This window comes from Sardina pilchardus, chromosome 8, assembly GCF_963854185.1.
Source record: "Sardina pilchardus chromosome 8, fSarPil1.1, whole genome shotgun sequence".
Taxonomy (NCBI): Eukaryota; Metazoa; Chordata; class Actinopteri; order Clupeiformes; family Clupeidae; genus Sardina; species Sardina pilchardus.
Genome location: NC_085001.1, coordinates 18826706 through 18850600, shown reverse-complemented (window position 1 = coordinate 18850600; position 23895 = coordinate 18826706). Strand labels below are relative to the sequence as shown.

General features: G+C 43.5%; 1 protein-coding gene across 2 annotated transcripts; it reads left to right on the top strand.

Annotated features, from left to right (window-relative positions):
* The first annotated feature begins 3558 nt into the window (after nt 1-3558).
* Nucleotides 3559-23232, top strand: tango2 (transport and golgi organization 2 homolog (Drosophila)). 2 transcript variants are annotated; one of them, XM_062543085.1, is made up of 9 exons: nt 3559-3709; nt 5459-5587; nt 10851-10939; nt 14095-14214; nt 15167-15281; nt 20859-20926; nt 21234-21381; nt 21730-21834; nt 21984-23232. In XM_062543085.1, exons 2-9 carry the CDS (start codon nt 5532-5534, stop codon nt 22102-22104), a joined length of 822 nt encoding a protein of 273 aa, XP_062399069.1. In that variant the 5' UTR covers nt 3559-3709; nt 5459-5531; the 3' UTR covers nt 22105-23232. The 2 variants fall into 2 exon arrangements, with proteins under 2 accessions (XP_062399069.1, XP_062399068.1); XM_062543084.1 differs by having other exon boundaries at nt 21231-21381.
* The last annotated feature ends 663 nt before the right edge of the window (nt 23233-23895 follow it).

Below are 23895 nucleotides of genomic sequence, written 5' to 3'. Positions count from 1 at the left end.
TGCAATAAATAGCCTTAAACACCCTAACTTTGAGAGATACTAAACCATGTTCACAATCATTTGAATGTGCAACTTTTCTGATGAGGAAACAAGTGTGCTGCCACAGATACAACTTCTCCATTTCAATGACAGAAAACCTGATGCATCGTGTCAAAATACTCTGCATCCATTGCAGTGGCTTTCTATAGACTGTTGTGCACAAGCCTGTGCCACACATAAAAAACAATAACATTTTAAGTCCACTATAGGTGGTAGGTAGGTAAGTAGGTAGGTAGTAAACTACATTAGTATATTGCATGTGTTTGATCGCAACAAAAGGCCCCAAACTCTTCAATCGTTCAATATCCTTTGACAGATCTCATATGCAACACATTCTAAAGGAACACACGCTGCCTGTGTGTCTGTAAGGGGAAAACTGTCATTGAAGCACAAGTTGAGCCAGCAGCTTCCCAGAGCATGACCTTGTGACAGATCGCGGCAGCTATTTATATTCATTCATAGTACACTGAATATGCATGCCAGTCTTGCTGCATCTATTTTTTCATGCAGCAGTCATGTAAAGCGAATCCAACACCCCACTTGCCTCTACAGTGCTAGGAACAGATCTGTGTCTGTGTTTCATAAATCTCTCTGAGAGGAAACTTTGAGATCAAAATGCTTCCTGAAATGAACATTATAGCACATTTTCAATATTGAAAAACGAATTTACAGAAAAACATAACAGTTTTCACTATTCAAGGAAAGACTAAAAAAAGATGTGTCATCTTTGTTATATACTTAATTATGACATCTTCCATACAGGCAAACAAAATGTGTGATAGAAACAGCTTTAGGGCAAGCTATAATCCCGCTCTACAAGTCCTACTCAAACGAACAAGACAAACCCCGCATGAACACGGTGTAAACAATCATCTAGAGGATAGTAACAACAAATATGTACAGTATGGTGAGGTACAATGATGCCCTATATTCCTGTCACTACAGTGCTGCTGCTCAGGCTTCAGAGACTGGAATACATGTAATTAGACTTTGTATAGCCTCATATTGTACTAGCACACCACCCCAAGCTAAAAAACACACACAAATTCAGCATAGCCTAAATACAGCAGTCAATATGCACATCATAAAAAATTGATATTTGATGGCTGAGGCATTCTTGCGAAGGCAATATTAATTCATGATTCTAGCCTGAACAGCAATAGCCCAACATATACTCTCATTTATCAAATGAATTTACTGACAGCAAATGTACGTCTTCACACTGATACGCCAATTCTCTCTATCAGACCCCTCCAAAACCGCGCAGCAAAGCGTGGCGCATTAAAAACCTACACTCAGCATTGTAAGAGCTCAATCTATAAAACATCACCATCTACCCTTAAGTGAACAAATAAAATGCATAGAACACATTAACATTGGTAAGACTACCTTTTTTTTCCTCGCCTCAGAGTGTCAGTTGGGAGACGGCACGCGTAAGGAGAGCTGCGTAAACTTGCCAGCGGTAGGCTATCAGCGGATGGTTCTTCAGTGTTGAGGATACTTCACCTCAGTGGGGTTGATTTCGTCAGGAGGAACTGCTTTCAGGAATGCAGTATGTGTGTTAAATCCAAGAGAGTAGAATTAAACTGCAAGATAAATATTAAGAGGTTACGCGGAATCCATAGAAGCACCGTGCTATTGTCCGGGGAGTGAGATATTCCGTATCAAAAAAGCCATTCTGGATGTCCACGCTGAAAGTGCTGTATTAGATTATTTCTCAAAAATCTACAAGGAGACAACGACGTTACAGTCGCAGATCAGAAAAATCTTTACTCCGTGTTTCTTTCTTCAAGTTTGTAACGTTATTTCACTCCAAGAGCTTCAAATTAAGACAGTGACAACCGCTGCTGGGTAGATAGGTAGGTCAGGTGTATTAGGATCTCCAAACTGCGAACCACAAAGCAATAGCCTAGCCAATTTTCGAAATATGCATGTAATCCTTATCTGGGGTTGCAAAGCATTCCTAACGAAATGTTTTTGAAGAGGTCTTCCTTCAGTTTTTTCTACGACACGTCTCCGATCTACTCTAATTGTCGAGATCACTCACTCTCAGCGCAGTATTACAACCGCTAAAACAACACAGACAGCAAACAAGCCTATCAGAGAGAATGGAAGTTTTATCCCGCCCCCTGTTTCAGGGCAACCTTCGAGGAACAAATTGCAGTCGTTCCTGATTGGCTAGTTTCTTATGATCAATCAAGAACGTATTTATCATATTATTGGTTTAAAAACCTGTCGATAATAAGATAAATGCAGCGCTTTGCAAGGTAGACTTCACATTGATGTATGAAAAAGACACCTTGAATGTGAAGTTATCTCTCACTCCATCTCCTCGCATAAAATATAGCTTCTCAGAAAGGTTAAGTAGGCTATTATTTATGCTTCGAAATTGATGCCATTGATGCAGTTGCCAATGTGGAAGAAAAACTGTAGCCTAAATCTAGCTACATGTGGCAAATAGCCTTTAGGGCAAATTATCAGATAAAAACATGTTTGTAATTTTCATTTATTTGCATCCCAAGCTGTGGTCCACTGTTTTTTTCTTTGACAAATGTGAGTTTTGTAAGCCGAGTTGCAGTCTGGGATCAGTGATGGACAGTCATAGTTTGCATGAAGCCCTGGGTTACTGTGCCGTGAAAACTGCTGTAAAAGTTGAACAGGCATAGTAGCAGTGAAGTATGAACTGAAAACACATTTTATTAAATTGAAAAAACTGAACTGAAATTCTATGGCTTCCATTGTGAGTGGATTTACAAGTGGGAATTTGTAATTGAGTGCTGTTGATAACTGTCAGTGTCAGATATGATACAAAAAACAAAACCAAAAAAATATGTAGGCTATATGAGAACTATATGTATGCTATAGCCTATGCATTATAAAATTAGGCTATAACAATGAAAAGCCTAATCTCCTACCTCTCATACTGATTATTCTGTCTGATAGGTGTTTAAATCTGGCAAGGCCTAGCACACGGATGTTGGGGATTTCAGTTAATTTACCTCACTGCTTTTTATGTTTAATATTGTTTCCGGATCAGATTCAGAGCATGAACAGATGCATCCAAGATAAGGATACTGTGCAAAGAGGAGACTGTGCAAAGAAGAGCCTATACCTAACAAATTGAGGTAGGGCCTAACTGAGCCAAGGAACTGGCCTACCATCTTTTGTCCACAGGATTGGTTAAATGGGTTATGATCCTATGTCAAAGCAGCTGTTAGCCTAATGATTTTTTTTTTTTTTTTGATTGGCTGGATAACCTATTTAAAAATATATACCTGAAAAGTAGTGCCTGAATAGGCCTTATGCTGCCATTCTCTTGTGTGCACCTGCACATCCGTGCAGATCCCACGTCACCTGTACCGTCACCTGCTGAATGACTGTATCTTGATAGAGTCCTGTCTTTTTCTCCAGGGGAATAATCTTCTGCATAATTTCGACAAGTTCATGCGAAACTTGCCAGAAGAACAACAGGAAAGATAGATGTAGTGAAGTCTGGACTGGGACCACTCAGCAGTGGGGGCTGACCTTGTTACCAGGCTGCGACCAATCAGTTTATTCTTCTCTACTGACATCAAACATAACGTGAGCAGCGGTACCAGCACAGTGCAACGGGACCTGTGCTAGTTCTACGTATGCCAGATAAGTCTGTGGAATTTTGACAGATGGACTGGTAAGTAAATAGGTTCATATAATTGTTCACTTTCAGGCAACAAGTCTGATCTGTCAGAGCAAGTTATTCCGCAACCGAATGGCGTTAGCATATGTACATGAACCTGGGAAGTATGCTAGTATCCCTAACAAGCTAAAATACGCTCCAAGCAGACTCCCTGTAAACATGACAGTAGGAGGATGCTAGTTGTTGTGATTGTACAACAACTTAAGTTTATTGCAATGCTTGTCCGCTAGCTGACATATCGGTTGTAACCAACTCTTTAGGTAGACGAACTTAAGCTACTCAGCTAGCAAAGTAGCTAGCCAATGTATTGTCACACAGCTGCCCCACGGTTAGCGAACAGTTATCTCTTAGCTAACTTGCTAGCAAGCCAGGCAGCTGTGTACCTGCATTCATTACATTACATTACATTGGCGAGTTAGCAGACTGACTTTGCAATCATGGCTAGCGCATGCTAGTGTGGCTAGCCCTCTAACAAAAGCCAGGGGGAATTTCACTGGCTAAAGTTTACAATGTTACATTTTGACAGTATTACTTTGATCTCTCCAGAGCTAGGCGAACTCTAATGTTACTTTGATTGGATAGCATCAGCGGACTGTGTCGTTGAGCACATTTCGAATACTTTCGAAGTAATCTACCTTACTTACTTGTTGTGACAAAACCACGACAAATGAAATTAGCTTTGCAAGGAATGTCTTGCTCAATATAGGGTAAAGGGCAGTGACACATCATTGTTTTCCTGTTGCTCCACAAGATGATGTCAGCGTCCCCCATTTTATTGAAGGTAGTGACATAAAAAAAAGTAGGCTACGCCGATAACTTGTGTCAGAGGTGTCTTATCTTTTGTTATAATATATTTATACAATACATTGAGTTATTATTCCACTTTGTGGCATCATTTGACAGACCTGCCAGTTTATTGTAGCCTATTAAAGCTGAGATCCGTCTTTAGTCCTTAGTTTGTGTTGCAATCAGAGATGTATGTTCGGCTTCAGAAAGTAAAGGTCCTGCCAGATAGGCCAGTTCTACCTGTGCACAGGTGATTTCACTAATTACCTAATCTACTTGTCTTAAGAGCTGTGCTAATTAGAATCAGCTGATTAAGTAAATGGTTGGAACAAAAATGTGGACTTTTACTTTGTGAGGCTGGACTTTTAGACCTCTGGTGTCAATTGCTAGGTCAGCAAGCCAGTGTGCCAGGGCATTTGGATGTGACTTTGTGCCTTAGCGCCAAAATGGTTTGAAAACCTCTGAATGATTTAGGCTACTCCTAGAACACGTTTCGATTGGCAGTTAATTCACCACAAACCATTTGTCTGTGTACTTTGTTCTGTCAGCTTGATTTAATGTTTTTCTTTGAAATACTATGAGGCCATATAATGATAATAGTGGGTTGGTTGCATGACTAGTTATGAAACACTGTTTTCCTTTATGCTGTCAACAAGGAGAACATTTCTATGAAAAAACTGTTATGTCGCATTATGAAATTCAGTGCTCTCTATGGAAGCACTCTGTGTGAATGGTGAAGCCCTAGCCAGATTTATCCCGCCCACAAGATGTGATCTTTGAGTCTGACTACAACAGGCTGAAGCTGTATGATATCTGTGGTAAATAAGGAGTGAGATTGTGTTTAGTTTTAATTGTTTAAGGTCAAGCAGTCAACTTTCCAGTGTCTTTCATCAAAATGTAACTGAACATAACGAGAGGATTTCTTGTTTTCTTCTCGTCCCTCTGTGACTCATGCAGGCCCTTTCACAATGTCCCAGAATTGATTGTGCCATCCACTCTATGAAAAAGCACTTCCTGAAAAAAGACCCCCATGTGTATCATCTTCTTCAAGTTTGACCCACGGCCTGCATCCAAAAATGCATACAGGTAAGAGTTGAAGGACCCAAGACAGATGGTTTATTCTTTCATCACCAGATCCAGTTTGTGCCATTAGCAGTGTGAATCAAAGTATTGACAAAATAGTAAGATTATTGTTCAACTTTTAATTGTCTACTTATTTCATGTTTCATTGCCATTTATTATTTAGACTTTCTTATGAAAAAAGCATCTCTCTTTGGTCTGTCCATCTTGCATCAATTTCTTCCTTGTTTTGAGACAGACCTTTGAGTGAGTTTTGTCAGATCTAAAGTTTTCCACCCAGTCTGCACGAACATCTGCTGTAGCTGAACTTTCCCACAATTCCATTTGATCTGTCCCATGGAAAGTCCTGGAAGGTCATGGTGGCCTATGGCTATGGAACAGTCAGTCAATAGACCTGACTGAGTGATTTTAAGCAGAGCTTAATGAAGTCACCAGGACTGAAAGAGCCTTACTGTCTGCCCCCGAAGCAATGTCCTCATGTCCTAGGGGAGGATTTAAAACCATATATGAATAGGCTCTGTTGCCAAATCATGCAAGACAATGTATGCCTTTTTTTCAGAACCGCAACGTATTTCCTGACATGCAAATTCAGTGTAGACACATTAACCCATTCAAAATCCCAGGTTGATAAATTCTACCAAGGAAATAAACACATGGCTGGGTTAGGTTCCGCTGGATGTAACACTAGTAATGTATTCTTACACAAACATTGTTCTGGATAAACTGTAGTTACAATCCTCTGTACTGTGGGTTGATGGAAATAGATTTTTCCTCCTTTCATCTACGGTCTCGGGTCATTTTTGAAACACATGCTTTGCTATGATAAATCCATAGACAGACCGATTATAGTCTTTCCATCTGTGCCCATGGGAATACAACCAAACACGAGACACCTGGCTGCCATGCAGCTGAACGTGGGGTATTTCAATCACCTACACACCTGTTGTCCTGTTGTAATTACACTGCAGCGGTTCCCAGCTGCCGACAAATGATCCTGCTCCCAGGCATAGTCATTATCAGAGAGCATTTCTGGAACGGCGCTCTCCTTATCCTGAAAATGGTCCAGCGTCATTAGCCTTTGACCCCTATTAGTCATTTAGGTTAATTTATCATCATCATCGTCAACAAAAAGCTATTGTCCTTTTGAATGATTTGTCATTACAGTTAATAGTAGCCCAATTCATGCAATACTCTTGGAATATGGATAAAATGCTGCTCATGTCTCTCATGTTTATCAATTTAAATGGTAGCTTTTAGCTCAGATGTGAAACGCACACTATTTTACTGCTCCGGGATACAAATGAAATGGCTGGAGTCCTACGTGTATGCTTTGTTTTCTTCCTGTAATTGAAAGTGATGTCTCTGCTGTGTAGACATGACCACTGACTAAAGTTGCACATCATCCTCTGTGGGGGTCAATGCTAAAGGGGATAACTCCAGTGGCATGAATGTGGGCTGTCTCTCCAACGCAAGAAGTTGCCTAATTGGTTCAGTCGTGGCAGATCTGATTTGTGCAGGTTGACTGCAGGTAGAGGTCAGTAGTGAATCATAATAACCTCATACGTGTCCGGAGGAGGTCTTCTGCCTCGGCTCTGAGTAGGAACATAACCAAATGCAAAGGAGAGACTACTGCTACATACCATATTGCTGAAGAACTGACACTCGTCAGAAATGCCAATTGAGAAAATGGAAATGTATGCCTTGGGAATATGTTACTGATGGTCTTTCATATCGGTGCTATATGGCCTTCAAAACATTTCCCATAAGGATAAATATTCAGTGTCAGTGTGAATTTATAAAACTGTCCATAAATCTCTTAGCGTTAGCCTATGCAGTGAAGCTGTAGAACGGTATTGTGTACTCAGTTGGATTTCGTGCCATGGACATGTCATGTCATGGACTACGCACATGTGTGATGGTGCTCTTGGGAACATGGTGTGAAATGTAGGCCGCCGCATGATGAGCGCTCCACAGCGGAGAAGAGGTCCTCCACTGGCACGTTCTGCTGTCTCAGCACTGACATAAAACACAAGCCAAACATAGATAGAGTGGATGAGAGGCCCAGAGAGAGAGAGAGAGTGTGTGTGTGTGTGTGTGTGTGTGTGTGTGTGTGTGTGTGTGTGTGTGTGTGTGTGTGTGTGTGTGTGTGTGTGTGTGTGTGTGTGTGTGTGTGTGTGTGTGTGTGTGTGTGTGTGTGTGTGTGTGTGTGTGTGTGTGTGTGTGTGTGTGTGTGTGTGTGTGTGTGTGTGTGTGTGTGTGTGTGTGTGTGTGTGTGTGTGTCTTTTTGTCTTTTTGTGTGTCGCATGGGCTGCCAATTGTGATTCATGGACAGTAGCAGCACATTAATGTGAAGTCCCTAAGTCATGCGCCATTGCTGTGCTAAACAAGTGACAGTTGTGCAGAGCTAGTAAAAGTCTCCAAAGATTAATGTCAAATGCAGCATTAGGCCGAGCAGTGATAAAGCTCCTGTTGGGGTCTGTAAATGCTACGGACCAAGTGAAGCACCACTTGGCACCAACTTTTGTTGGAATTACTCTTAATGAGAAATACATTGGACATTGCCGTGGTCCTAGGCACTAGTGCTTTGTCACTATTAGACTGTTTTAAGTATTCCCCCCCATATCCCGCTCTGAGGAAATTGTATTGTTTAATCAACAACTGATTCGGACTGTGTCATTTCCCTTTTTCATTGCTTATAAAAGGCGACAGCCAAAAAAAATGCTCTCTTCACCCTTGACGATGAACTGCACACCAGCCAGAGTTTTGAGCCCATATGCTGCAGCTCATCTGGAACATTCACGTGGCCTTTGCTTTGCCATTAAATAAAAATGATGGAGGCACATCACACAAGAGTGATGTAGGACTCCGACTCCCTATGCTGGAGCTGCGCTAGCAATCAGTGTCAATCAGTTGAGACCAATTAGCCTATACATCACTCTAATGAGCCCTGGGTCAGTGATGGGCATTGGTGGACTGAGTGAAGAGATGGAGTGCAGTTGTTATGAGGATCGAAAGAGGCAGGGTTTCTTTCTTTCTGCCTTTATTCTTCTTAGTCTCCTTTCGTCCATTATGTAATACAGCACCACTTTGTTGCACTTCCATTTGTATTCAGAAACTGATGTTTGGAGCCAATAGCGACTGTAGTTGATGGCTACCAGAAACGGAGGACCTACTGGCAGCAACCGTTTTCCCCCCTGATTATTTTGCTGTCAGTGTTGAGGGTGCCCAGCAAACATGCCCGTGTGGGCCCACAATGGGCAATTGTGGGTTTACTGTGGACAAGTGTGGGCAGGGCTAACCCACACTAATCCCAAACGGGCCCCTAATGGGGTAGCCCATGCGGGGCCCATAGGTGTTTTCCCCTTTGGGGCCCCACTTAGGGATTTCTGCGGGCAAGCCCACTGTGGGTTTGCCCACACTTTGCCCGCATTGGCCCCATAAGGGCAGCCCATGCGGGCCCCATAGGTGTTTTCCCCTTTGGGGCCCCACTTAGGGATTCCTGCGGGCAGGCCCACTGTGAGTTTGCCCACACTTTGCCCGCATTGGCCCCATAAGGGCAGCCCATGCGGGCCCCACAGCTGTTTTGCCCTTTGGGGCCCCACTTAGGGATTTCTGCGGGCAAGCCCACTGTGGGTTTGCCCGCACTTTGCCCGCATTGACCCCATAAGGGCAGCCCATGCAGGCCCAGCAGCTGTTTTGCCCTTTGGGGCCCCACTTAGGGGTCTCTGTGAGCAAGTCCACTGTGGTCTTGCCCACACTTAGCCCGCATTGGCCCCGTAAGGGGAGCCCATGTGGGACCCACAGCTACCCCACAGTAAGCCCACAGTAAGCCCACACTACCCCACAGTAAACCCACACAAGTGCGGGGGTAGTGGGGGATTTTGGGAGGGTATGGGAATATAAGGGCCCATAATGGGTCCCGCTGGGGGCCCAATGAGCCAAATGTGGGCAAGCCCCACACTCTGCCCAAACTGTGGGTTTGCCCACAGGGGCCCCATCAGGGTCCCTTAGTGTGGGGCCCACATGTGCCCCGCATTTCACGACGGTAATGGGGCCCACAGCGGGCCCACACGGGCATGTGCCATGATGTATTCAGATCTATTACTTGCATTGTGCACTGCGCATTTTATACTTTCTTCCCTCTCTGTCCACCCTTGTGCAGTGTAACAGGGAAGCTTAACTGAAGAGTTCCGTTCGTGAGTCATTAGAACCGTTTAGAAGAATGGTGTATTTTTTTCAGAAGGTACGCGCCGCTAACACACCTGGTGTAGCTACTTCCATTGACTATAGTGGAAGCTAATTGTTGCAGCAGACATGCGGACGGAACGCTTCAGTTACGCGCCAGTTGTAGCTTCCCTGTTAGTCATACATGTAGTCACTGTTTAAACTTTTAAGGTAAGATTCTTACTTTTCAGTGCTTGAGTGTCCTATGTAAAGGTTTTACAGCATTTTTTACTTACCTTGCCTCACTGGCCCTGGTACATGTCCATTAAGAGAGTTTGAGAGTGTTAGGAAGAGGAAGTCGTCTGATGGGAATGGCGTAGAGTAGTGTGTGTGGAATGTTGGAGACTCCAGCTCAGCCATCTTTTTCCCACAGCTGTCTCTGAAGGTACACAGCAGGAGGAGCAGCATGCTCTCATGCCTTGCTCAGACTGATGAGCACAGAGCGTGTAACCTCCAGGGTTTGCCAACTCTGCACTTCTCTCTCTCTCTCTTTCTCTCTTTTTCTCGCTTTCTCTCTCTGTCTCTCTCTGTCTCTTTCTCTCTTTTTCTCTCTTTCTCTCTCTCTCTCTCTCTCTCGGCCAAAGGAGTAAGCAGGGTGTCTGTGGGTTTCTCAGGAAAAATAAAATACAGCCTACAAATGGACATCAACTGCAACAATAAAACAAGCTGTAAACTTGGGTCATGGGCCTTTAAGCTTTAATGCTGCTTGTACAGCCTCAGTGGCAGAAATGTGTGGGTATTTTAATCTTTTGTAGACTGGCCTTGGTCTTTACCAATATTCCATTATTATTCTTACTCTGCTTAGATTATGTTTTTTTTTGTGCATTTATTTATTTGTGTATTTATTTGGTCGTAACATGGGTCAAAGAAGAACTCCATATATCACATCCAAATAACAGGCCTAACTGGAAAAAAAAAAAGGGATCAGGCATTTGATTTGGCCTCGGGGAGGTCTGTGCTCTCTGAGTGCTCTTCTAGATATCTGTCTGATGCCTGCCGACTTGCACACTGTACGTGATGTTCACCTCTGACACATGTCCTTCAGGCTGATCTTGGCTGCCAACCGAGATGAATTCTACAACCGTCCGTCCAAGGCTGCCGACTTTTGGGGCTCCAGCAATGAGATCCTCAGTGGTGAGTACAGTGCATTTCTGACAACATCCATTACCCGTCTCTTGAGCTCTGAGAGGAGACCTCTCCCCTAATTCTCTCTCTCTCTCTCTCTCTCTCTCTCTCTCTCTCTCTCTCTCTCTCTCCTCTCTCTCTCTCTCTCTCTCTCTCTCTCTCTCTCTCTCTCTCTTTGTCAGTCTCTTGCTGCCGCTTGTTCGGTAGCTGCCTCAGCAAGACTTGTTTTACCGCGGCAGATATTGGTTTCCATGTCAACATACCTGATTTGAAAGGAATTAGTGCAGTGCTGTGTAAACGGGCCACTGATTCGCACTGTTCTAAGCAAGCACTTTTTACATTACGACAGTTTGCCTTGACTTCATGCAGCATAGTAAAACCTAGGAGGAGCGAAGGCAAACAGTGGTAGTCAGCACATGGTGTCTCTTGCTGAGCGGTAAGGGCATTGCCTCAGGCAATTTTTCAGTGTGAAATTCCCGTTCCTCAAATGTCCTCTCACCTTGCAGTTGTTGTAGATATTTGCTGTTATTTGTTAGTCCACTGGACCATTGCTCCTCCGTGCCCTTGCTTCTCTTTCAGGCTGATGTGCTCGAGGGTTGAAGGATGCATGCCCATTTTTCCGACAGAGAATTCACATTCTCTGCACACGCAGTCATCTCAATGACAAAGTAGTTAAGATCACTACTCCTTACGAATACTACTCATGTTAGTACTCAATCCTTTCACTATATCTGAACTCAAACTGACATAATTTTAAACTGTGTTCTCCAGATTACATTACATTATGCGTACACTTTTTAACCCAAAGCAACTCCAACTCCAAGGGAAACAATCAACGGTATGATATGGACCAGTTAGTGCAGCAGTGAGTGCTACTTCCATACAGTCAAGTGTCAGCTCTAATCAGGTGGTAAGTGCTAGAATTTAGTAGTGCTACGAGAGGAGATGCTCTATGAAGGGCTGGGTCTTCAGGAGTTTTTTTGAAGGTAGAGAGGGATGCTCCAAGATTGCCCTGAGCATATGTGTAACGGTCAGGAGATAACATATGCCGGTAGGAGGGCATTAAAGTAAATGGGAGCAGAACCAGAGACTAATTTGTAGGCAAGCGAGTGAGTGATTTCAATGTGATGCAGGCAGCTATAGGTGGGTTGGTAAGGCCTGATTTTCCTTATGTTGTAATGTGCAAAATGGTACGACCGGGGGACCGAGGCAACATGATGGAGAAGGTTAGTTAGTTATCAAGCATGACTCCTTTCTTGGAGCCCAGGTAGGAGATTTGTCTAGAGACAAAGGGGTCATCAAGTGGAAATGACCGATAAAGCAGTGTGTCGTCTGCATTGCAGTGGTATGAGAAGCCGTGCAAACGGATAATCAGACCCAGAGAAGTGGTGTAGATGTATAACTGATGACTGATACCTGTCATCATATCACTGTATGTATCATATCAACACTTGCTTCCTCGGCATACACTACAAACATCCGACAGGTAAAAAGCTGGCACCCAGCAAGCCAGACGCCAGGTGTATTAATATGCCAAAAGAATTCTCCTCAGCAAGCTTCACTGCGTCGTTTTACTCTGCCTCTCCAGCCTGTTTACGCGCACTGACAAACCGCTTATTTACTGGAAGGCTTCGAAGCCGGGAGGAAAACTGCCTTTAATTGACTGATGACCCTCTGCTCTGATGCACAATAACGCACGGCGCACAAATCAATCACCCCGTCCCACATGCAGCGAAGGCAACGCCTGCTGCTGTTTGTCTGGCTCGCCCTCCACCCGTAATCTGGGGGTCGGACACCAATAGGCGCTGTTTAATTGATGGCTGCCTTTATGTGGTTCAGGGACCGTAAATCTCGGAGCTGACGTCGAGGGCCTTATCTGACCAGGAAGGGGCGATGACCAGGCGCCACCGAACACTAAAGGAGTGACATGGCACATGAGTGTCACTGAGAGGGTTTTTCAGTTCTTAAACCTTCCAAGTGGAGGTCATTCAGCAGATGGACTGCATTAAACTGACCAAATAGGCATAGCTTATTATGGTGATGCTCAGGCTGCTGGGGAATTGGCAGTGTGCAAATCTATAAGTGCTTTTAGAGCAGAGAACATACAACCTTGGTTGCGTATCGGTTTCCCCAAAGGCCTTTTAAGTCTCTAAAACAAAATGCATTGCCTGATTCTGATGGTCTCGTCTTTAGGAAAGCTGTTGAGAGTGTATAGCATCAGTTTCCATCGCCACATGCAGGTCTAGAGCCCACAAGACCAGTTTGAGTGTGGCCAGAAGTAATTCTTTTAGGCCATTGCCCATCACTATAACACTCACTTCCTTTCACATCTCTACTGTCATGCCAGTAAGGTTACAGTATAGTTCACAAACTATATAACCTTGTCTTCTTACCTTGTTCTCTGGGTATTGAACTAGCCGTGACCTCCATGTTGCCTCACCCACCAATTGAGCATCCAGGAGCTCTGTGTGCATCTCCAAACATTAGCCTATCATCTATCATCGTGAAGCACTCGGCGCGCCGCAGAGAGCGTAATTGGCACGTTGGTGGTCATAATCATTTCGAGAGATCATTTTCATGTAAAGGGCAGATGGCAGGAGTGTTCGTTTGTACGGAGGCTCTGCCCCTGCCAGCCTCGCCAGGCCCCCGCCCGTGCGCCGATAAAGACGCGGCGATGCCCGAGAACAGAGCGCGTTCAGATTAGAGTTCAGCTGCTCTGCCTGCCTTCAAAGGGCCTCTGCTCCCTGGAGGGCCCAGATCTTGGCTAGACATCCGCGCTCGCCGAGGTTCTCCGCTCTGCCCTGCCTCTGTTTTTAGTTACTGCACCAACTGCTGCTGCTGCTGCCGCAGCACCCTTTAGGTTTGCCCTCACTCTAGGAGCTGAAGGAGAACTGGGCATTTTGTTCCTGAGGATTTTCAGAGAGTTTGTAACGGCCATCTGTCCATTGTGGAGAGTAAACATTCACCTTTGCGTCTTTATGGTGCTCATTAGAGCAAGGGGAGAGGTCCCATGGTTTAACTCTTTATTCTCTCTTTCTCTCTCTCTCTCTCTCTTTCTCTCGCTCATGATATTTATATACCCATGCTGAGCCTGTTGCTAAGCTGACTCCTGTGTCAATGTGATTATGTGTACAAATGTGTCATGGCTGCCATCTCTCTGGAAGGCCTGGACCTGGAGGAGGGGAAGGAAGGTGGCTCATGGCTGGGCATCAATAAGAGGGGGAAGCTGGCCGCACTGACCAACTACCTGGAGGGCCGGCAAAATCCTGATGCGCAGGGAAGAGGTGAGTCTGGGAAACAGTCTTCGGGCGATTTAAGCCTACCTTACACTAACAAGATTTGGGAAAGATTCTGGAAAGATTGTAGTCTTTCAACTAATGTCCCTCATTCAAGCTTTACTCAAAAGACTACAATCTTTCAAGAATCTTTCCCAAATCTTGTCAGTGTAAGGTAGACTTTAGTCGAGATGGCTAATGTTGTGGAACAAGATGAATCTGTGGCAAACCTCCTGAATTTTGTGTCCTCTGTGTATAGTATGCCAGCAGAGACTCAAAGCTACCACCAGGTCAGGAACTACAGTAAAGGGACATACTCCACTTGCTCTGTCTAATGAATGGAGACCATCCCACTTCCTTGGTTCTGCTTGTGTGTCTGGCTTAAAGTATCTCAGCCCCAGTCCCTCACCAGCTGTCTGCTCTGGATGTGGATCTGTTGAAAGGAAAATCGTGTTAGTCTAATGATCAAGGCTGTCTTAGGCAGCCTAACGTATTTAAATTGATCCCTCTCAAAGCCAGATTTCTGGCATGCATCGGACAGACTGAAGAACTCTTTCAAATAGCAATGTTCTGTGTCAATTGGTATGACCTCTGTTCTCAATCAATGAACAATTGGAATGTTCTTTCGCTATCGAAACAGTAGAGCAGGTGAGAGAATGAGGGTAGAGACAAACATCTTCAGCATTCTGTGTTATGTTTTGATGGAAAGACTAAGAATAAAAGAGAGAGTAAGAATAAAAGCTGAGACTTCATTTGCTAATTGTTTTCATAGATTGCAGGGCATTGCATGTATTGATTGTGGGAAAAACCATACATTGTGTGCACCGACTGTGATGAATCAATACAGGCATAAATGAACACCTTCTTCATTAATCCTTTCTCAAGTGCACTCTGAACTAGGAGATGGTCGTTTTTCTCCTAGAACTTTTTTCTAGTTCTAGTTGTTTTTTTTCTCCCCCAGGCTTTTTGGTGTCCAACTACTTGACTGACAATCTGGACAGCTTCTCCTACCTTCGCAAGGTGTCCATGGAAGGGCATCTCTACAATGGCTTCAACCTCCTAACGGCAGAGTTCAAGTGAGTGATCGCCCGGGTGGGATGGATATCGGGAAATTGTCTGGCCTTGATGGAGTGCAGCTCCTCCTTAAACAAAAGAGACGCGGAAGGTGCAAAGGGGGCAGGGGAAGATTGTTTTGTGAAGCAGAAAAGTTTCAGCACTTGCAGAAAAAAAAGCCCCAGTATGTTAAACAACTTTCAGGAACTTCTGTTTTAAAATGTCGACAGTTCATAAATCATTCCATTTGTCAAATAATTCTGAGCGTTTAGCCAAAGGCTTTACCAAGTCTAAGTAGGGTAAACGAGAAGAAGAAACATCCCTAGTAGACCCCAGATGTTTAAAATATTTAGATATAATACTTTCTTGAGAAATGGCATCCTCTACATATTGGCAAACAGGCTTTATATTTCTGTTGAGCTGACATAAGAATTACATTGGATATGTGGATAAGTGCAGTGCGCTCCCTCTCTCTCTCTCTGTCCCTCTCTCTCTTTCTCTCTGTCTCTCTCTCTCTCTCCTCTCTCTGTGCGGCTGCTTTGTGGTGGTGGATCAGAATGAAACAGAGATGGCATTGTCCCCATCTCTTGGATCGTTGAGAGCGAGTGCGGGTGCTCGGGAACAGCCACCTGCTCTCTCCCGACTGAGACGCGCTCAAGAAAGCCCATTTAGAATTCACTCTGAACACCTGTCTGTGCTCTCACTAACCAGGGCTTCTGAGGGGCCTTGGAATATATATATTTTTATTTTCTCTCTCTCTTTCTTTCTCTATCTTTCTCTCTCTCTCTGCCAAAAGAAATGTGTTTAGTGGATTCGGTAGGAGGTTCCTGTGATGTTTCAATACAAAAGACAGAGGCTATTTATTCATTTGCATCACTCTGTCTCTGAGCTCCTCCTGTGAAGGGCATATCAAAGTGCTGTCTGAGAATATACCACTGGTTCAAACAAGAGCTTCATTCATTTGCATGGCGGGAAGGAGTTCAAGGTTGAATGGGCAAGTTTAAAAGCCACAGTTTCCCTTTATTTCTCACACCTGACTGAGAATTCCCCCCCCTAAATAGTTTGGAGGCTATCTATGTTTTGTGATTGTCATTGCCTAGCTCCCCATTTCTTCTCTCAAATGGGGCCATGCATGCAATATACTTTCCCTCGCTGTCTGATCCGCACTTAATCTCGGCAGGAAATGTTTCATTTTGTTAGAATGCCATTTGGAAAACGAGGGCAATCATATTAAGTGAAGTAACAGCTGTCATCTGTGCGCCGTGGTCTAAACAGAAGACGCATGGACAAGATGCTGGGGAAGGTGCGGCGGCGATGGAGAAAGCAATGTCTCTGTAGCAGGTGATTTATTCCATTGGCCGACCATCATCTGGATGTTGAAATCAATACATTTCTCTCTGTCTGGCCCTCGCCGGCGGCTCTGCCTCGTGCAGAGAACATGACGTATGGAGGCTGACAGAACAGAGCCGCAAACTCCCTAATAAAGGGGACCAGAGCAGCAGCTGTGTTAGAAACTGCCATTTATTTGTTTGGCTTTTCTCACATATATATATATAAACAACCTCATTATAAACCTATTAGTTTCTGATGAAGTCATATCTACACAGACAGCAAAGCTCAGTTGGAGAAAAGCAACCCATGCTGTTGCAGAATCAATAGATGTAAATTCCTAATGGTGAGTGGTGTGGAAATCTTGTGTTTTACCTGTAGCGGGATTGATGAGGTTGGGATAACAAAAGATGTTTCAAGAGTCCTACCTAGATGGGTTTACATGGACAGTTTCAATCCCACTAAAATTGAAATAATGGCTCAGTCAGTCATATTTTGTACCGTTATGCGTTACATCTAGTTGTATAGTAATCATACAATAATCTTTTTTTTTTTTTTTTTTTAAAGATTATTTTTTTGGGCTTTTTATGCCTTTAATGTGACAGGACAGTAGAGATGACAGGAAACGAGCGGGAGAGAGAGTAGGGGTGGAATCCGGAAAGGACCAGGGGGCGGGAATCGAACCCGGGTCGCTGGCGTGCGGTGCACGTGCCCCAGCCAGTCGCGCCACGGCTGGGGCCAATCATACAATAATCTTAATTGTAATCTCAACAATACGAATACTACAATTTACTGCTAGAGTACTTGCTGTAATAATAGCAGTGGCGTCATAGTTGAAGTGCATCAGATTTGCTGATGACTTTGTTGATTCTGTCTGTTCTGAGTTTGGTCTGGTTGGTTGGTCGAATGTTGCACACCAGTGACCACCAATACATTTCTGATCTGATGGAATATTGGCATGTGGAAACAAAATTGACACACTTCAGACGTGCTTCAGATAGGAAGGTGCCTACTTGATAACCTCAGTGAAATTCTCTCGAGAGCTGCTCTGTTGGTGATGTTTTTTGGCCCACAAAGGTCGCTTTGTTGATGATTTTGTTTTTGTAGGCTTGTTTTTTGATTTGCCGCTGTGAGAGATCCCCTACCTATTAGCACAAGGAATTGAACATTTCTCCTGAGTATATCTGAAATATAATATTCATAACTTGGACTTTTGTCTGCGTTAGAGTACTGCATTCTATTGGCTTTTCAGTAGTGCTTTACATAGAAAATGCAGTTACTAGTCAAGGCCAAACATTGACTATGTGATTAATAGCAGTCTTACTGAAGCTGCGTGTGAACTGGTTGCTGTTTTTGCAACATTGTGAAATTGCATCATACGAAACAGCTCTAGGTTCTCAGTGACATAGTGTAGAGAATATGACATCCTCTTTATGTAACTGTAGAGGCACAGAAGGCCTTCATGTAAAGTGCGTTGGAGAGAAAAGCCCAAACATTTTTGGTGCATTTTAAATCACCTGACAATTCACCTAAAAGCATTACAGCTAAGCTGATAAGACCTCAATGATGAATTTGAAGGGGTCGTATCACCTGGATTAAACAATGTTTGACTTCTGGTTTCATCTCCACATCCAGTTTTTATCCTTGGAGTTATCTGGGCCTGTCACGTTTGGCTATCGCTTGGCTCCTTCCTTTTATCTCGGGGGTCTGAATCAGTATTTTGAAATGTGAGTAAGTGACAGGCAGGAGATTATTATTTCATATCTTTTTTTTCTCCACGCCGCACGTTTCATATCCTTCCCTCAGTGCTGTTGATAATCTATGCAGGCTTCCAAGCACTTACAAACACTGCCATTAATAAATTACCATTTTCTTTGGGAGCTCTGCAGCAGCATAGGCCTGTTTTTAGACACACAAAGTAATCCACCGCCACGAAGAGATGCTTCGCTGTCTTCACACAATTATATGTCTTTTATGTGTTTAGAGGTTTTAAATTTTTTTCTTTCTTTTTTCTTTTCTAAAGTTTAACTTTAAGAACTTTAATACAGCTAGTGAAATTCTGTGTCACATTTGCACTAAAAGAAAAATCTGTAGACGATCTGCACGCAGCTGGTTTACCACGTTGCCTCCACCAAAGAGGGCTGCGATAGGTCATGAAATAATCATAACTGCGGTTAATATTTAGTTTTCCTGTCTGCGTGCCAGTTCTGCCCAGCGAGAAAGGCCCGCCTCGTTTCATTTCCGTACTCCATGGAGAATGGGATGGGTATCCTAGCAATTGCACAATATTTCCATCAGCAGCACCATCTCCGAGGCCTCTACGGTTCTCCGAACGTCTCTAAGGGAGTCCTCCGCAGGAACTACTACACATCATGGCCTGTTTAAGATATGTGGTGGTGGTAGTTCCATGCATATGGTTGAATAGGAAGAGGAATAAATGAGGAGATGTTTTCAGATGTTGAATAATTTAGAAGAACAAATAAATAAGAACACATAAGACATAGAACCTGGTACTTGAAATTCCAAAGAAAATCAAAGTCTTGTGGAATCAGGCTTTTGACCAAAGCTGTATTTGATAGTTAGTAGTTATTCATTTATTCATGTCTGTGGGCGATTTGTCAAAATGTATAGACTATTATAATGGTTACAAATCCTTTAGTCATTCATATGGATTGTTGCCATGGTTTGTAGCATGTGTGATGATTAGATGTGCTTTGCGGTAGCATAATGCTGGTTGTCAGAGTAAGGTTATTTCTGAGGGCCTGCTATATTCATGTATTGATAATCTTCACCTTATATTATTAATCAGCTTTGTGTAAGTCTTTTCCTTGTAAATGTTTTTTGCTTAATTGGCCGGAGTGTTACTCAACTTCATAGATTATAGATGCCCCCTCTATCCCTCTCTTCACCTCTTGAACTGGTCATGAAGCATAAGAAAAATACTAGCAGATGTCAAAGAGGAGTTGACATGCTGCTCATTACAGAAGCTGCGTGTGTGAGGATGTCCTATGATGCGTACTGATAAGTTGTCGGGCAGAGCGAACTTCAAAGCACCTCAGAAAAAGAAGGGGAAAAAAATTCACCAGAACTTTCTCCTTCTGCAGTCAGAGCTCTCTCTCAGCATCCTTTTATTCTACTACTGTATCTCAGCTAAAGACAGCTCTGAGATAACTAAACCACTGACCTGGAAAAAAAATAAAACTGGGATCAGCTATAGATAGTTAAATCCCCGAACGCACATCTTCGTAGTGCTCAGAAATGAATGCAGATGAGTGAGAATGGGTGAGTGCTTTTCATTAATCCACTCGGGAGGAAGGAAGCTCGTTTAACATTACAGAGGAGGTAGATTTGGATCGTTTGGATCTAGATCGGTTTTTGACACCCTCTGAACTGTACTGTCCAAATACATGTTTTGGTGAGTTCAGATTAGTAAATGTGCGACTGGTATATGCACTGTGCTAGTTGATGCATATCGTATGCAAGCTTTTATTTATAAAAAACGTTATGTGACCTTTTTGAATGAAGAGTTTGGTTTTCCATTGTTTATTAAAAACTTAAAACGGTAATAAAAGTTTTATGCAGACAGATGCCAAGCTCTTTGACCTGCCTGATTAATTCTTCCCATTGAGTAGTTTGCTCAAGACACAGTCTATTTGCCGGCATGAATGCCCTTTTCACAGTTGCTCGTTCCCTTCCACTTAATTGTCAACTGTGGCATAAACAAATTTGCAAAGCAACACTGGTGAATTTGGCTTAATTAATCAGATGGAATGAACATGTAGAGAGAGGAGCAGAACCCCTGAATGTCGGCCTAATTTAATAAGGCCTGGCCTTCCGTCCCCTCGGTTATTTATAGCAACTCCACACAAACATGTTTCACTGAAATATCCCGGCACCTCGCCGCTAATAAGATTGCGCAGAGCTGCACACACAGAGTGGACCGTGGGGAGCTCTCCGCAGCCTCCGAGCGGGAGCTGTCGTTTTGTGTGGTCTGATTATCTGCGTGCGTTTGTCAGGTTGATGGCTCCGCGTTGGCAGCGGTGCTAATGGCCACCCAACGATGATTGAGTTTTATGACAATAGCATCGGTTATGAATTTTAATTACTGTTTTGTTTTTCTAACCAACGCCCCCCCCCCCCCCCACCCGCCCATCCCCAAATCAAAAAGTCTGAAAAAGTCTAAAAATAACTCATGGATTTGCGTTAATTGTTTTGTCGACAATGTTGGTGTGTGGTAATCATTGTCGGCTTCCTCTTTCTGTCTCTTGCAGGGCCAATGAAGACACGGTGTGTTACTATGGAAACAAAGGCAGTTCGGAACCCATCCATCTGAAGCCAGGTTTGCTCAGTGTCTGTATGTTCGTCTGAGCTCTCTGTCGGCGTGTAGAACGCAAACACACGCACACACTCCCAGATGCAAGGCATGTTTGTTCTGTCATGTCCTCTCTTCACACCACATTTTTTTGTAAAAGCGCAGAAAGACACGAATGCAGCAGCCACACACGTATGTCTGGGTGAATGTGTATGTCTGCGTCTGTGTTTGTCTGTGTTTGTGTGTGTGTGTGTGTGTATGTCAGCCTGAGTGACTGCAAGCTGGCGGCTTTCACGCAGCTCTCCAGTAGTGACCGCTCTGGCTGTTTCAGCAGGAATCTACGGGCTGAGTAACTCCCTCTTGGAGACGCCGTGGAAGAAGCTGCAGCATGGCAAGCGGCTCTTCTCCAACGTGGTCGGGCGAACACTGCCCCCCGATGGCATGGTGCAGGAACTCCTGCAAATCCTCAACAACGAGGACCTGTGAGTGAAGTCTATCTCACTTGCCTCCTTCGGGGGAAAGACTTCTGGGCTTTTCAGTTCTGAACAAATCTCATTTCCTGATGTGTTTGTTGTGCATGATGCAGTTTTTTTCCTGAAAGCATTTCAAAGTAACACAACAATTCTTTTTGGACATCTGAGTCTGTATGAAATCATCATGGTATTGAAAAGTTTCTAGTCTTGTCATTTCATTTGATCCTTTGAACTTCATCTCTCTCTCTCTCTCTCTCTCTCTCTCTCTCTCTCTCTCTCTCTCTCTCTCTCTCTCTCCTTCTTTCCCCTGTGGCATCTGTTCTCTCCTCTGGTCCTCCCTCCTCTCCTCTTCCTCAGACAGTCTCCTGACCCGGCACAGGAGAGTCAGGGAGATGGCTACAGTAAGCCCATGCTCCGCTCGCTGTCTGCTGTGTGCGTCCGAGCCACAGGATATGGCACAAGGTGAGCACCTCTTCTCATTAACAATCACTTAACTGGCAGACAATGAGTTATGCACTCCTCTTTCAAGAGCGCCACTCACCCCATCCCTTTTCAAGTGGACTGGTATCACGGTCTACAACACTGTTTTATTTACACGCTCACTTTTTCAGGACCAACACAATTATCCTCATCGATGCAGCAGGGAACGTGACCTTCACAGAGCGTACCATGATCAACTCAGACATCAGCCAGTGGAGCACCAACTCGTTCCAGTTCCAACTGAACGAGTGAACAACGGCAAAAGCTTGTTGGGAGGGGGGAGCGACATTACGCTGTGCCTTCTTGGAGATCTCTCCCCTTTTCTCCTCCTAGCTCCACACCCCCTCACTCTCACAAGCCACGACCGCCTGCGTTACTGCATGAGAACAGAGGGTGTACGGTAGAAGAGGGCGAATCGAAATGAGTGGTCACTGCTTCGTGAACCGGACTGGTTGCACTATAGAAATCATGTTTTGGAAACCATATGTAAGCTTTGCTTGGATATGCTGCTGAAGGTGTGGATACAACAGAGCTACATCATTGATAATGAATTGTTTAGAACAAGTGGGACAGGATTTTTGTTATCATGCATCACATATGTGAAACAGTGATTATTATCATGAAGTCATTTTTATTGAATATATATAAAAAACAATATATCTCAACAATGTGTGATCTTAATGCTTTCTGCCAAAGAAATTATGTATTTTCCATTTTGGAGACTAATAAATAATGTAACTTTGATGTTCTAGTAATGATTTGATTATGGATTGTGGAAGGAACTGTGATCTGCAGGATGGATGAGATATTCTGACAGTTCTAAAAATGTCCAACTATGTTAAATTGAATCAATCAGTTCTCTTGATCACTGACTGATAAATCTCAGTAACGATGTATTAGTCTATTTTTTTTAGTAATTCAATTTGGACAAGAACAAGCTTCACTGGACAATAAACCTAAGTATACAGTATATACCTAAGTGTTTATACACTGAAGCAAAGCTAGTTTTTACCATAGTGGCAAAGGTCTTGAACAATGATTAGTTCTCGGCAGGAAATAGCCTCTTTCCTAAGTCAAAAGAACTTTGAAGCAAGAGTAAATTTGAATGGTAATGTTCAGGTTAAATCATGAGAGATACTGTTCCTTATCCCTGTCCCACACCCCCACAAATTGTTGCACACTTTCCTTGCTTTCTGGGCCACGGTGTCTCAGTAACTCCCATATCCAGACATACATTTTCTTGATTTTTTTTTTTTTTTTGTAACCATAGGAATGGGAACACTGAGTGTCCTCACACAACTCAGGAGACTATTCTGAATCACAACAGTTTACCCATGCCTTGTGAATATGTTGTTAATAAAAGCACTTCCTGAAGCAAAACGTATCAGTTGACATTTTTATTTGTAATCTAATAGTAAAACGAAATAACCACACATAACTGTCTCCAAGTCACTTCCAGGGATCCTCTCAGGACCTTACTCTACCTCCCCTCAGAGCTTTTTTGCGCTGAATGTACCTCTTTGTTTTTAATGACTATTCCATCATTTGGACTATTAATTAACCATGGAAGGTCAAGGATCAATGGAGTGCTTTAGTGCATGCCAAACACTGAGTACCTGTACAATTACCAGACACCACATTTTCCCACAACCCTTTTGCCTAAACATGATTTGTTGAAATTATTTTTTATATAGTATAGTAAACTAATTATGTCCAACATATGATACTACAAACGACAGATGCCAGCAGAATAATGTCTTAAACGCCACGTAAATAAACATACAGAACTTACACTAACGATTTCAAACGGGACCATACAAAATCTTGACTCAATGAATTAAGATCACGGCTGCCACCTTCAGTAGAAATGGAAAATTGTTGGCATATTGCCTACTTGTATTTAATTGGACGAATATGAGCTCGCCTGTATATGATTGGTGTTTTCATTCCCGCAGTCTTTCGTCTTTACATGGTTGGTTTCTCATTGGCTTACCTACGCACACATCTGCAACGATTGGCTGAGAGCTCACGGAGCCGGTAACT

What these genes read in the sequence shown, in the direction of transcription:
- tango2 (XM_062543084.1), top strand. Translation starts at nt 5,532, where the DNA reads ATGTGTATCATCTTCTTCAAGTTTGACCCACGGCCTGCATCCAAAAAT. An exon ending in CTCCTAACGGCAGAGTTCAA is followed by an intron (nt 15,282 to 20,858) that starts GTGAGTGATCGC and finishes TGTCTCTTGCAG; the next exon opens with GGCCAATGAAGACACGGTGT. An exon ending in ATCCTCAACAACGAGGACCT is followed by an intron (nt 21,382 to 21,729) that starts GTGAGTGAAGTC and finishes CCTCTTCCTCAG; the next exon opens with ACAGTCTCCTGACCCGGCAC.